This window comes from Oncorhynchus masou, chromosome 31 (assembly GCF_036934945.1).
Source record: "Oncorhynchus masou masou isolate Uvic2021 chromosome 31, UVic_Omas_1.1, whole genome shotgun sequence".
NCBI lineage: Eukaryota > Metazoa > Chordata > Actinopteri > Salmoniformes > Salmonidae > Oncorhynchus > Oncorhynchus masou.
This window is the reverse complement of record NC_088242.1, coordinates 44,037,243-44,052,496: the sequence shown is the minus strand read 5'-3', so window position 1 is coordinate 44,052,496 and position 15,254 is coordinate 44,037,243. Positions and strand designations below refer to the sequence as shown.

The 15,254-nt window shown below is 42.4% G+C and overlaps 1 protein-coding gene across 1 annotated transcript in view; it reads left to right on the top strand.

The window, feature by feature from the left end:
• LOC135523985 (rhomboid-related protein 1-like) overlaps window positions 1–11,128 on the top strand; it is a 64,207-nt gene extending 53,079 nt beyond the window's left edge. Inside the window, exons 7-8 of the mRNA XM_064951057.1 lie at window positions 4,052–4,112; window positions 5,214–11,128. Coding sequence (XP_064807129.1) covers window positions 4,052–4,112; window positions 5,214–5,485 — 333 coding nt within the window. The 3' untranslated portion in view covers window positions 5,486–11,128. The remainder of the gene's footprint in view (window positions 1–4,051; window positions 4,113–5,213) is intronic.
• The last annotated feature ends 4,126 nt before the right edge of the window (window positions 11,129–15,254 follow it).

The window sequence follows — 15,254 nt, the reverse complement described above, 5'->3', positions numbered from 1 at the left end:
TCATCACATTCTGTCAGTGGACTCAAGGCTGTGTAAGAGCTGATGAATCACTCTTAAGTAGAGTAGGCCTTTACTACGGGCAAAAGACACGCCAACAAAAGTCTAACTCAAAATACATCAGCAGCCCCAGAGCAAAGAGTTTAAACTTTGGTCCCTGCTCCCGGCAACTAACCCACTGGTCACACAATAGTTGACTCATTATTACGTCTTGTACTCTTGATTATTATTTTTTTCTGATGTTTTCAAAATGAAAATGAGATTTGACTCATTTGTGTCACAGGTCTTTTTACCCCAGTAGACCTCATTTGTCTGAAGGCTTGTATCATTGGTTATGTGGATGAGACGATTAAACTGAGGTTTTGACTCACTGCTGTCAAGGCCATCAAAATTATCTAGGTAATTTCCTGTTAAATCGTCCGAATGCCTCTTCATTAAAGTTCAGACTGAACAAGATGTCTGCACCTGCCCAGCATTTACTTTTTATGTATGTTGCTCTTATATTTTATAGAAAACTTTTTTCATCTACTCATCCAAAGTTAAGTGAGAAAAATACTATAGTAAACTGGTCTAAATACTGCAGCATTGCTTTATTTATATACTAGTGTTTACTGTAGTGTTTTTGCGGACATGACTGTAGTATACTATAGAATTCACTGTGGAGTTTTTGCAGACATGACTGTAGTATACTATAGAATTCACTGTGAAGTTTTTGCAGACAGGCAGTGCTTGACTTGGGCCGGAACTCTCCAGAGCGCCTTACCGGCATACCGGCTCCACTATAAAGTACCCTATCACCGGCCCAGATTCACACATGGAGGCAAAAAAGGTTGCTCAAAGGCGGGATCTGCATTGACTAGCAATGGAGAGTGGGCATTGATTTTATGATTCCGCTTTGCCGCTAGTCTGTGAATCTGCGTGATAGTATGCTGTTCGATTGAAAATGCACCAAAATGAATGTGCATAATGCGCTGTTCCAAGTTGTGAAATGAGGGTTTGTAAGGTCATGGAAATTAGCTTCATCATTTTTGTTAATGTAATTCATGAAAGCACACTTTTAAAGACTAACAGTCACTTACAAATCACCATATCGGCCATTATCAGAATGACCTGTGTGTGTGTGTGTGCGTTGTGCGTGTGCACGTGCGTGTGGGGTGCCATTGCCCGAGGAGAGATAATGCGACATGTCAGCAGCAGGTATTAAATACTGACAGACAACAGACTAACTAAATGGCTAAGTGGAAACAGGTTCTCTGGAGTGATGAATCACGCTTCACCATCTGCCAGTCGAATCTGGGTTTGGCAGATGGCAGGAGAATGCTACCTGCCCCAATGCATAGTGCCAACTGTAAAGTTTGGTGGATGATAAATAATGGTCTGGGGCTGTTTTTCCTGGTTCGGGCTAGGCCCCTTAGTTCTAGTGACGGGAAATCTTAACGCGACAGCGATGATTCTGTGCTTCCAACTTTGTGGCAACAGTTGTCCATACAGAGGTCCATACAGAAATGGTTTGTCGAGATCAGTGTGGTAGAACATTCTAGATGATTCTGTGCTTCCAACTTTGTGGCAACAGTTGTCCATACAGAGGTCCATACAGAAATGGTTTGTCGAGATCAGTGTGGTAGAACTTGACTGGACTGCACAGAGCCCTGACCTCAACCCCATCGAACACCTTTGGGATGAATTGGAAGGCCTAATCGCCCAACATCAGTGCCCGATCTCACTAGTGCTCTTGTGGCTGAATGGAAGCAAGTCCTCGCAGCAATTTTGATTTTATTTATTTATTTAAACTTTATTTAACTAGGCAAGTCAGTTAAGAACAAATTCTTATTTACAATGATGGCCTACACTGGCAAAACCCTAACCAGGACGACGCTGGGCAAACTGTGCACTGCCTTATGGGACCCCACGGCCGGTTGTGGTACAGCCCGGGATCGATCCAGGGCCTGTAGTGACACCTCTTGCACTGCAATGCAGTGCTTTAGACCGCTGCGCCACTCGGGAGCCTAAATGCAATGTTCCAACATCTATTGGAAAGCCTTTCCAGAAGGGTGGAGGCTGTTATAGCAGCAAAGGGGGGACCAACTGCATATTAATGCCTATGATTTTGTAGTGAGATGTTAGACAAGACGGTATCCACATACTTTTGGTAATGTAGTGTACCTCACTTTGAAGTAGCCAACCTTATTCATTTGATCCCTGATTCATTAAATGAGGGAATAATTTTACAAAGAAAACCAAATACTCTTATGTCGCAATATTTTATATCAACGGTGGCAACCATCCTCCATTCCATAAAAAATCTGCCGTTTCCAGCTACAATAGTCATTTACAACATTAACCATGTCTACACTGTATTTCTGATCAATTTGATGTTATTTTAGTTACTGTTAAATTAGGGGAACACCTCGACCGGAACATAAGACACACATGTTCGTAGCAGGCCACCCATCGAATAGGGTCAACAGTTCTGAGCAGTGCAACGGACCAGACAACACCTAAGCAAAAGTATAACATGTTTATTAAAATTGTAACACCTAAACTTTAGACACAGATTCTAGGCCCATTAAAGGGAAACAGTACAGAGGCAGATATAAAGAACAAGCTAAGTTCATTAAAGAGGATTAGGTTTGTTTGACAGATAACACACATTAACAAGAGTACACCAAAATGACTTCTTAGATTTGTTCCTTCCACTAGTATCCCCACAATCGAGGGATACTACAGTGTGTAGTATATGTTTTCCAGTATACTACAAAAATCTATAGTAAGCACTACACGATCGAGGGATACTACAGTGTGGAGTATAGGATTCTACAGTTTACTACAGAATTCTATAGTAGGTACTATAGAATTATATAGTAAACTGTAGTATTTGTTGTGGCGGTGTGTGCGTGCATTATCATTAAATGATGTTTGTGTGCAATTCTCTAACTTAAATCGTTCTGCGTTTGTGTATATGTCGCTCATGTTTTTATGTTTGTGGTGCTCATCAGATTCCTCTCCCTGAATGACAGAGCTCACACAAGTACAGTTACTGTGCGTTCCCGAGATGTCTCTGACTCTAAAAGCTAGTGATGGAAGTTTGCTCGTGTATGAATGTGGAATATAAGTCTTTCAAGGAGAGCATATAGAAATAATGTCGAACTGTCTTTACCTATAGTGTAAAAAAAATATAAAAATCTTGAGCTAAAGACAATAATAGGATGAGATTAGCGTTGCACATAAGAATGAAGACATCTAAAAACAGACACTTCTTTTCGGAGCGGACAGCGTCTTTTGACGCTGAAATGCAAAGAAAAATATTCAGCTTTCAGAATATTGTGCTACAAGCACCCTATTATCCTCTTGTCTCTGTGGAGGTACAGCTTCAATCAAATCCCTAAGCTTGGTGTTGAGACAGTCAAAATGGAGGACACACTTCTCTCCGCCGAGAGCACAGTCATGTAAAACAAACCCTACTTCAGTAAGGAAAACACTCATCCTTTATTTGTGATATTATTGCACTTTTATGAGGCCCTGCCGTCCCACAGGCATATCAATCATATGAGCATGTTTATAGGACTCCACTTTATTGACTTTCTTTAGTATCTTTAATTTTGCCTGCCTGGCTTCCTCTGCATGGAGAAAAACACTGCTGCTCCTTCCGGTTCTCCCAGGACCCAGAGGACGTGAAGAGGGATGTGATTGGTGCAATTCTTCATCCTGTGGAATAAATACGTTATTGTGAGGCAAAAGGATTTTGTTTTATCCCAGGAGGAACACGTGCTTTTTATTGGGCCGTTCTCATCCTCCGTTAAGGTATCTTAACCCTGATTAATAGATCGTTAGCGAGGTGAGACCACCAAATGGAGACCAGCCAGGTGTATAATTATTTCTCTGTCTAGTAGGCCTATTCTCATCCTGCCTGTATTGAAATGGATTTCTGATCGCTCTGTGGTCTACACACATTCCTTACAGAATGCAGAGATGGTGGAGATACTGTGTAAGCTGTAAATATGCAGGTCTTTGGAACTGACTGTGTTTGACTTCCCTCTTTCGCTCTGTGTTGCAGAACTGGGCCGGCATGCGTTGTCCATACAAGCTCCTCCGCATGATTCTAGCGCTGGTGTGCAGTAAGTTTCATACTATATCCATATATCCATTCCATAGCCACACTATATTCATTCTCGAGAGCCATTGGTGTTATGGTCATAGATGCATCCAGACATAATTGGTGTGCGTATAACACCCCTTACCTTTAAGCCTTCCTCATGTCCACACAACTGCAGACAGTATAATTTAATTGCGAGGTAATTATAACTTGAGTGGGATTTATCGGCCTCCTGAAATGGAGATATTGTTCTCGTGCAGTCGTTAATTGGGAGGAATGAGTGGTCCTCGGGTTACATGTTGGTTATGTTGTATTTTGTTCAGATGATATTACTCATCCTGTATGGCAGTGACTTTTCCCCACATGGGGGCCAATTCACTACGACTTTCATTACTGTTCTATATGTCCCCTCAATCTGTCCCTCGTCTGATTCTAAACCTCAACCAAGCCTATCCTTAGCCAGAACCCTATCTGTTAACATAGCCTTAGCCTTATCATAGCCCTATCCTTAGCCAGAACCCTATCCGTTAACATAGCCTTAGCCTTATCATAGCCCTATCCTTAGCCAGAACCCTATCCGTTATCATAGCCTTAGCCTTATCATAGCCCTATCCTTAGCCAGAACCCTATCCATTAACACAGCCATAGCCTTATCATAGCCCTATCCTTAGCCAGAACCCTATCCGTTAACATAGCCTTAGCCTTATCATAGCCCTATCCTTAGCCAGAACCCTATCCGCTAACATAGCCTTAGCCTTATCATAGCCCTAGTCTTGGCCAGAAGTGTAACTCTTATGTTATCTGCACCCTGGCTTTTGCTTCCAACTGAACTGTACTCAAAACCATAAATCTATCTGCCAAATCCCACATTTCAACTGATATTGATGACTTACGATACAATATACTTTATTGTCCATTTACATGGAAATTCATTTTGTGATGTCAGCACACAAATACACAAACACAATACAATATATTACATGCAGTAAGGAAAACTGGAAAGTTAGTACACAAGCCACAAATGTACATTTTCACATATCAAATCTGAATCTGAATCTCTTATGTCCCACTGTTCAGTAGCCTAATGGGGGAGGAGATAAACTTCCTCTCCTTTCCATTGCAGTGAGTTCGGAGGTGGGCCGTGCAGTGTGGCTGCGCTTCTCCCCGCCTTTGCCCTCCTCAGGGCCCCAGCCCAGCTTCATGGCCCACCTTTCGGGGGCGGTGGTAGGCATCAGCATGGGCCTGCTCATCCTGCGCAGCTATGAAGAGAGCCTGCAGAAGCAGTGCTCCTGGTGGGTCATCGTCTTCTCCTTCATCACGTTCCTTCTCTTTGCGATTTTCTGGAACATCTTCGCCTACGAGCTGCTGGGGGTGCAGCTCCCGCCTGCTCCCTGACACCAAGAAGCTCCCCCCCACTCCATTACATTGTCCCTCCCATTGTCATATGTCAAGACCCGTCCACTTTACCATATCCTTTTCCTGTCCCCTCAGCCAACCTCCCAACAACACCATTCAAAACACCATACGTTTTTTCACTTAAAACTGTACAGGGCAGGAATTGTTCTTTCCCTTTACCCATATCATCAAAAAATCATATCTGTTTTGTGGTGGGAGGGAATTTGGTAGCAACATATGCAGGTGAAACCTGTGTAGCTCTCTTCATATCCTCATTGTGGAGCAGCTATGTGAAAAGGTCATCCCTTTTGTCTTTTGTGTTAAAGCTTTACCCACCTCAAGGTTGAACCTGTCAGCGAGCCATTTTGATTAATACCCATGCAGCTTCAGTTCTCCTGTGTTCAGAGTGGGTTTATGACCCTCTAGGTGCTTCTTACTGGACAGGTGTGCGTTCTGTCAGTATCCCTCACTGCCCATTTTAAAGCCATGAGGCAGCAGGGCACCATTGTTCTATTGCTCAACATGCACCTAAACACAAGATCTACACTGTGGAATAATGATAGGAATTCACAGGAATAGGCATTACATGTAACAAGGCATACAGCTAGGAAGTATAGAGGTTGGAAAGACAAGAGGGGAGAGGGAAAAAAAAAATGCTGAAACTGTGACATCCTTTCTCCTCGCCGTCACCACCGTGGTGCTCATGTCTGTAGCCATTGTCACTCTCCTTTTCCACCCAACCTAAATGCTTCAGCAGGTTAGCATAATCTCTACCACTACCATATGCTAACCTGCTAAGCACCAGCATCTCATCTAGCTAATGCTATAAGGTCGTAACTAAAACGCTTGCTCTGTGCACCTTGGACACACCAGCCCTCACCCTTCTGTGTTGCCATCTCCAAGAACATCCACTGCCTGATGCTGTCGGTGTGGGAACGCAAAGAGAGAGATGCACACACTGTCAATTCTCACTCTAACACACTGAACTGGGGAGGGCAACGGACATTTTATCATCGCCTGACCTCTGACCTCTGTGTCCCAGCGGGCATTGGGGTCGGTCTGTCGAGGCCCAGTCTATACCTCAGTGTCTCATTCTTAGGGACTGTACACTTTTGTAAAGGAATGTAAGCATAAAAAAGTGTTAATAATTTATTTCTGTTTTTCCTTTGATAGTGGATGTGGATATTATATGTTCATAATTAAGAGTATATTTACTTGTATTTTTTCCTTGTTTGGGAAAACAAAAGAAGAAAAAGTTTCAAACGGTGCAGACTTAATGCTACGATTGTTCTTATCATTACTCTTACAATACAGCTTTGTTCCTCTGAAAATAATCAGCGAGCAGAAATCCCTGGTTATTATGACGAATGAACACCAATGACGCAAGTTACGCTCGTCTTTATAAATCTTAGTGCTTTAAAGAATAAGCCATAGAAGAACCAATTCAACATAGACATGGAAAACAAAGGATGAGTAAAAACAGTCGATGCCTGATTTCTGGTATATGCTTTGGTGAATGTTTCTGCCGTGTAGTCGTCATTATTAAGGTCAAAGCTGATCAAATATTTCATATGTTATGTGGTAAATGAAAGACAGGATGACAAAGCCAAACTATTTGTGCAAGAACATGCTTGAGAAATGCTGGACTGTTAAACATGAAATATTTGTTGTTAAACACATCTTAAATCAAATTGTATTTGTCACATACACATGGTTAGCAGATGTTAATGCGAGTGTAGCGAAATGCTTGTAGTAACAACTTTAACAACTTGGTTGACCGATAGAATATTCAGACACAGCATTACTGTATGATTGACAGATTCCAAATCAAATGCCTGACTAGTCTTTTTTGGTTAATGACAAATTTTGGATAGAGGAACATGCCCCAAATCAGCTCATTGTCTGAACCAAGCATTTGCTAAACTTGAAATTAAATTTACTTATATGCATTCTTTTTTTTCAGTTTGTAAGCTAATTCATGTGAAAGGTTTCTTCTGACTGCTTTAGAGAAGTTTCCAATGTTGACAGTTGGTCTCAGACATAATCCTCAGCATACATGATTGTCACTGACAGATGATACTCATAAATCATAGAATCCATAGGACATTAACACAGAAAAGACAATGGGGCCTACATAGGGCTAGAAACTAAATATTGGTAAAACTGTTAATAGGAGTAGGAACCTTCCCGAAATGAAATGAAAACTAAAGGGGATGATAAAAGCTGAAGTACAAGGTACAAGCTTCTATTTTCCCACCCTTAAAAACACACCCAGGTCTCAGTTAAGTTATTTGTCAACCGGTTGTTCAGTCTCAAATAAGACTCCAATTCTGTATTCATAGACATGTTCATTTTTTCTCTCTTTTCACCATGGCGTATGAGACAGCCGTCAGAGGAATTAAGAAGTGCGTATATCTTCATTAAGCAGGCAGAGAAGAGGTCGACAGGAGTAGTTTATTACCCGTCTGCAAGCCAAATGACTTCACCTTGGGCTGCATCCAAACACAGCAGCATTAACAACACATCTTCTACAAAAGCCCATCCAATCCCACTCTCCTTTTGGCTGAGATGCCCCTGCTTTGTCCAGACATCCGAGGATCTGGAGGGAGAGGTATAAAGGCTGTGACAAAGGAGCAAGTGTCAATCTACAGGCTGACATATGTCACCGTTTTAGATGGTGCCAATGTGTGTCCATGAGCGATGGCGGGAGAGGGGGAACAGAGGAAGAGGATTGGAGATGGCACCATTCATAAAACACCATTGGGGTCAAAGCAACTGTGTGTGCCTTCATATCTTGTCTTCTACCCATCACAACCCCTCGGGCGTCAGAAATGATGTATGGCTGTTACGTGGGGCTCTGTTCTACCAGGAACCGGGGCTCCACCACTGTAAACAGGATCTACATGTGATCTATTATATAAATTATGCTCTATTGATTAGAACCCCACCACCACCATCTCTTTAGTGAGTGGTCTACTGGTCCCCTCCCCTTCACATTCACTATGTAAACAAAGCTATGCGGACACCCCTTCAAATTAGTGGATTCAGCTATTTCAGCCACATCCGTTGATGACAGGTGTATAAAATTGAGCATACAATCTTCATAGACAAACATTGTCAGTAGAATGGCCTTACTGAAGAGCTCAGTGACTTTCAACGTGGCACCGTCATAGGATGCCACCTTTCCAACAAGTCAGTTCCTCAAATTTCTGCCTTGCTTGAGCTGCCCTGGTCAACTGCCAGTGCTGTTATTGTGAAATGGAAACATCTAGGAGAAACAACGGCTCAGCCGTGAAGTGGTAGGCCTCACAAGCTCACAGAATGGGACCGCCAAGTGCTGAAGGGCACAGTGCTTAAAAATCGCCTGTCCTTGGTTGCAACACTCACTACAGAGTTCCAAACTGCCTCTGGAAGCAACATCAGCACAATAACTGTTGGTCAGGAGCTTCATGAAATGGATTTCTATGGCAGAGTAGCCGTACACAAGCCTAAGATCACCATGCGCAATGCAAAGTGTCGGCTGGAGTGGTGTAAAGCTCGCCGCCATTGGACTCTGGAGCAGTGGAAACGCATTCTCTGGAGTGATGAATCCGGCTTCACCATCTGGCAGTCTGACGGACTAATCTTTGTTTGGCAGATACCAGGATAAAGTTTCCTGCCCCAATACATAGTGCCAACTCTAAAGCTTGGCTGAGAAGGAATAATGGTCTAGGGCTGTTGTTTATGGTTCAGGCTTAGTTCCAGTTCCAGTGAATGGAAATCTTCCATACAGACATGGTTGGTGTAGATCGGTGTGGAAGAACTTGACTGGCCTGCACAGAGCCCTGACCTCAACCCCACCAAATACTTTTGGGATGAATTGGAACACTGACTGTGAGCCAGGCCGAATCGCCCAACATCAGTGCCCGACCTCACTAATGCTCTTGTGGCTGAATGGAAGCAAGTCCTCACAGCAATGTTACAATAATCTCGTGGAAAGCCTTCCCAGAAGAGTGGAGGCTGTAATAGCAGCAAAGAGGAGACAAACTCCATATTAATGCCCATGATTTAGAATGAGATGTTCAACAAGCAGGTGTCCACATACTTTTGGTTATGTAGTGTATTTGTCAGTGTCCATGAATAGCCTAACATTTTGAAGGAAGGAGGGATCGGTATTGAACCACATCACCATTAAAGGACGTCACTGTTAAAACCAATGATATATATAAAGCCTTGATTGCTGATGCTAATGTATGTATTGGCCATTGACAGGCTTTGAAGCCACTGGTCGGCCATATTGGCACTCCTCAGAAAATCATTCCACAATAAGAATTAATGGAATTCTAAATCTTCTCTAGTGTGTATATATAAATGATTGGTTAAAACAAAAAGTGGGACCAACATACCACCTTGCCATGTGCCCTCCATTTTCCTTGGATGCATCAACCCCATAGTTGACATCATCTATGGGGCCGTTCTCAAAGCCCTTTCCCTGTTTATCCTTTCTGTGTTCATGTCTAAATGCAACAACTTTTGTAGCAAGCATATTTGAGATTTATACTGTTATTAGATACTCCAGACTCTTGTGTTTTGACATCATTGAGCTTTTTTGCACTTGTTGTAATGTGGTAAACTGACATGTCCTCGTGCCAATATGTTATAGTGCCATTTTGTTCTTTATGCTTTCATTGGTATTACCTCTTTACCCCAATTTTTTGTGCTCTTATGGATAATGCCTTGTTACAACTAGTGCGTCTACATCCTAAACATAGCAATGGGAGAGGGGGCTTGGCTTTTGCGTTTGTGTGTTATTAAAGGCATCAGGCTATGAGGGTCACTGCACTGCGTCACTGTCCTGATCTTTATATAGTATGGATATGTAGATCAACCAACCTTAATTATATCGATACCTGCTCTAAGCTGATGCTTGTGAACAAGCAGGTTGCCTTCTCCCAGTACGTGTCGGTGGTGTACTACTTGAACATGGGGTACTTTAATGCTGTACTGTATGAGGCAGGCTACTGTAGCTCATTCGACAGATAAACTGTTATTTTAAATAAAAATCAAAGCAAGCAAACCAGCGCATTATTTTTTCAGTATCAACTTCTAATATTAATTCATTTGAGCGCAGTGGAATCCACACATGGTTTGACCAACATACAACAATCACCAGTGCTGAATAGTTATCCAATTTGTTTTCATCTATCTCTAGACCATTAGAATACCAGTATATATAGGTTTTGAATGCAGCATATGGTACAGTAGTTATGGATAACTGAGGCAGTTTGGTTTATGGTCATATGTGTGCTGCTGTGGTAGTTTACACTGGCTGTTCTCTTGCATTGATAAAAATGTTGCCAAGCTTAGGAGGTTAAACCTCCAAATCCAGACCAGAAGTTGTGCCAAAACAGCGTTTACAAAAGAATAAATAAAAAATTAATAGAGAGGCTATTTTTCTCTGGGTCACAAAATGTATGTAAATATGGATAGTTTATATTAAATTCCTCATTAATTATTTAATGATGTATTGTACTTTTTAAATGTTCTGAATTGAACCCTTTTATATTGTATATATTTATGTTTTATTTTGTACTGTTCATTGTACTTGCTTTAATTTCGGAACAATACGAATAAAGAACAATACTGTGGAAATGTCTCATCTTCCCACTGCTATATTACTAGCCTCCTTGTTCTTGTACATATCATCAAGTGGGCACTGGGCACTACACATTGGGGGTACATGGGGTGAGTTAACCATGCACAGTGCCAGATGCAAAACCATCCTGTCTAATATCAAAGATTTATTTGCAAGTTACACTATACAAATCTACTGGAGACATAAAGACAAAATACTATATTGTCATGATGTTGAGGTAGCCTTCTTTCATCAGTCATATTCTCCAACGTTAAAGGCTTAACAAGGTTGGTTGTTGAAGTTAAACAGGGTTTACTTTGTCCTCTGTCTCTTAGCTGGCCTGTAATTGGTCTCTGGGTCTGTCTTATTGCTAAGGCTGCTCTCTAGATTTGACGTCCTTCATCAGGGGAAGCTGTAGCTGATTGGCTACAGCCCATGCCCACAAACACAGCTCCACCCTATGGGGCGTCCATTCCTGTTCGCTGTTCACTGAGCGAGATGGAGGCGGCGGGTCAACAAACAACAGCATAGACTACAGCACAGGTTTTTCACATCCCCCTCCTGTCTCTCAAACAAACAAACCAGGAGCAATGGACATGGAGCAATACTACAATGTTGCAGATAGATCATATTTTGACCAACTCAATATTTTTCCAAAAAAGTGCATTCCAGAGCACAGGTTAACACTCTAACCAAGTTGCTATCCCACCTTTGTTAAGTGTTTAACTTAAGTGTTTTACTTTTAAACTCGGACAAAACAGAGATGCTTGTTCTAGGTCCCAAGAACAAAGAGATCTTCTGTTGAATCTGACAATTAATATTGATGGTCGTACAGTCGTCTCAAATAAAACTGTGAAGGACCTCGGCAGGACTCTGGACCCTGATCTCTCTTTTGACGAACATATCAAGACTGTTTCAAGGACAGCTTTTTTCCATCTATGTAACGTTGCAAAAAGCAGAAACATTCTGTCCAAAAATGATTCAGAAAAATTCATCCATCCTTTTGTCACTTCTAGGTTAGACTACTGCAATGCTCTACTTTCCGGCTACACGGATAAAGCACTAAATAAACTTCAGTTAGTGCGAAACACGGCTGATAGAATCCTGACTAGAACCAACAAATGTGATCCTCTTACTCCAGTGCTAGCCTCTCTAAACTGGTTTCCTGTTAAGGCAAGGGGCTGATTTCAAGGTTTTACTGCTAACCTACAAAGCATTACATGGGCTTGCTCCTACCTATCTTTCCGATTTGGTTCTGCCGTACATACCTACACGTACGCTACGGAGTCACTTTCTGACCTTAGTTCTTTTATTATGTCTTTGTTTTAGTATGGTCAGGGCGTGAGTTGGCTGGGTTGTCTATGTTCCTTTTTCTATGTTTTGGGATTTCTGTGTTTGGCCTGGTATGGTTCTCAATCAGAGGCAGCTGTTTATTGTTGTCCCTGATTAAGAACCATATTTAGGTAGCCTGGTTTCACTTTTGAGTTGTGGGTGATTATTTTCCGTGTTAGTTACCACACGAGACCGGTTTGTTTGTTTGTTTGTTTGTTTGTTTGTTTGTTTGTTTGTTTGTTTGTTTGTTTGTTTGTTTGTTTGTTTGTTTGTTTGTTTGTTTGTTTTGTTTTGTTTGTTTGACGGTGTTATTTTGTATTTTTGTAGTGTTCAGTTTGTCTTATTAAAATGGACACTTACCACCCTGAAAATTGGTCCGACCTCTCTTACTCCTCATCAGAGGAAGACGACGAACGTTACATACAGTCACAAGACGCAGGCCTCCTTAGTGTCCCTAGAATTTCTAAGCAAACAGCTGGAGGCAGGGCTTTCTATAGAGCTCCATTTTTATGGAATGGTCTGCCTACCCATGTGAGAGACGCAGACTCGGTCTCAACCTTTAGGTCTTTATTGAAGTCTCATCTCTTCAGTAGGTTCTATGATTGAGTGTAGTCTGGCCCAGGAGTGTGAAGGTGAACTGAAAGGCACTGGAACATCGAACCACCCTTGCTGTCTCTGCTTGGCCGGTTCCCCTCTCTCCACTGGGATTCTCTGCTTCTAACCCTTTTACAGGGGCTGAGTCACTGGCTTACTGGTGCTCTTCCATGCCATTGCTAGGAGGGGTGTGTCACTACGTGCTACCGGTTCCAGACCTGCTGTTTTCAACTCTCTAGAGACAGAAGGAGCAGTAGAGATACTCTGAATGATTGGCTATGAAAAACGAACTGCCATTTACTCCTAAGGTGCTGACCTGTTGCACCCTTGACAACCACTGTGATAATTATTATTTTACCCTGCTGGTCATCTATGAACATTTGACCAACTTGGCCATGTTCTGTTATAATCTCCACCCAGCACAGCCAGAAGAGGATTGGCCACCCCTCATAGCCTGGTTCCTCGCTAGGTTTCTTTCTAGGTTCTGCCCTTTCTAGGGAGTTTTTCCAAGCCACCGTGCTTCTACACCTACATTGCTTGTTGTTTGGTGTTTTAGGCTGGGTTTCTGTACAGCACTTTGAGATATCAGCTGGTGTACGAAGGGCTTTATAAATACATCTGAATGATTGATTGATTTGTGTGTGTGAAGCCATCTTGTTCAGATAGAGTGCATAGTGTCTGGCTGTGTACTAGAAGGGCCTCAGTCCAGGGACACTTTCAACAGCTTTGTTGGCCATGAACGCTGCCTGCTCCTGGTGCCAAAACAGCTGGAACAAAACGGACTGTCAGCAATAGGCCAAATCAATGTGAACCCTAGCCAGATTTCTGATATTTCCTGATTATTAACTAGGGAACTCTGTCTATTAAGGCTGCAGTGTGAGCTTTGTTCAGCTTGCGTAATCTGATTGAGAGCGCCACTGAACCAACTTTGTCTAGGTTACTTTTTTCTGCTCTTGATAAGAAGAAAAAATATCTGCCTTATTTGTCGGTTTTAGATAGTGCCTAAAGAAGCATTTTCCACTCCAGACCCCTGCCCTGGCCCCTAGTTGCTGCTGACCTGAGGCGGTGTCTGGGCCCAGGGCTTTGAGAGAGCCGAGTTCTGTGATAGCTGCCTGTATGTCAGGGAGGAAACTGAAGGCCTGTCTGTAGCAGTTCTCCATATCTCCTCACTGTTAGTGGCCACCAGCTGCTGCAGCCACGGGCGGAACTTCCCCCTCTGCAGGGGATAAAGTGCCAAGACATTTCAGAACCAGTCAGGGAGCAGGGAGTTTAAAGAGATTCCTCTGCTCATGGAAAGTAAATAAAGCACAGCTTTATTTATCTTAGTAGGAGATGTTTTCATTTCACATTATTACCTTGAATTTCAGAAACATCGAAAAAATGGCATGCACCACTTACTATTGAGTCAATAAGGCTCTGCATCTGTTTGCACTTCAGTGAAAATCCACTCCATCAGTTTCACCAGCTCTCGTTGGGTGATATTTGTAAGGACACACAGCGATGGCTGCATGCAGCTCCTTTTGATACTTGGCTGGAGTCTCAGACTCAATATCCCATGTTAACTTACATCAATCAAAAAGCATGGAAAATAGTGCTCCATTTATTGCTGTACAGGGTTAATGGTGGGCTGAAACTACCTCAGACCTGAGGAGACAGCACACACAAGGGAATGTTGTTATTTCCCAAAACTCCTGAGGAGGTGCTTTTTCCCCTGACACACACTGCGAGGACTGCCGCTATCTAAACCTTCATGAACTGGAGAACAGAAACCATAGTTGACAAGCCTCATTCTCAGTTCAGTACTCTCTGTATTGATATTCATTTTGGCCAAAAATAGCATTTTCAATGGATGCCCATGAACTGAAACTGTATGGAAGAACACGAAAAATGTATTCAGCTGCAACTTCAAAGACAGTCATGATGCCGGAATAATAAACGTTAGACAAACACTTACCATGTGTGCCTGCAACCTGGTCTCAGAGCATTTCGTATTATTCTGTATATAAATCCGAGACACTCCATTTAGTACGATATGTTGCATTCGCATCATTCGCCCACCCACCCTACTTTCTTTAAGTAACCATCTGTCTTGTGTATGGAGGAGAGATTTGGAAATCGTGGCGAGTAGTGCTGGCGAATTGGAGGAAATTGAGAAAAAGTTGGTGAAGCAACAGCTGTGCTGGAATGCGACCAATATTGGTGTCAGTTCGCATAGTATGGAGTGGGAGG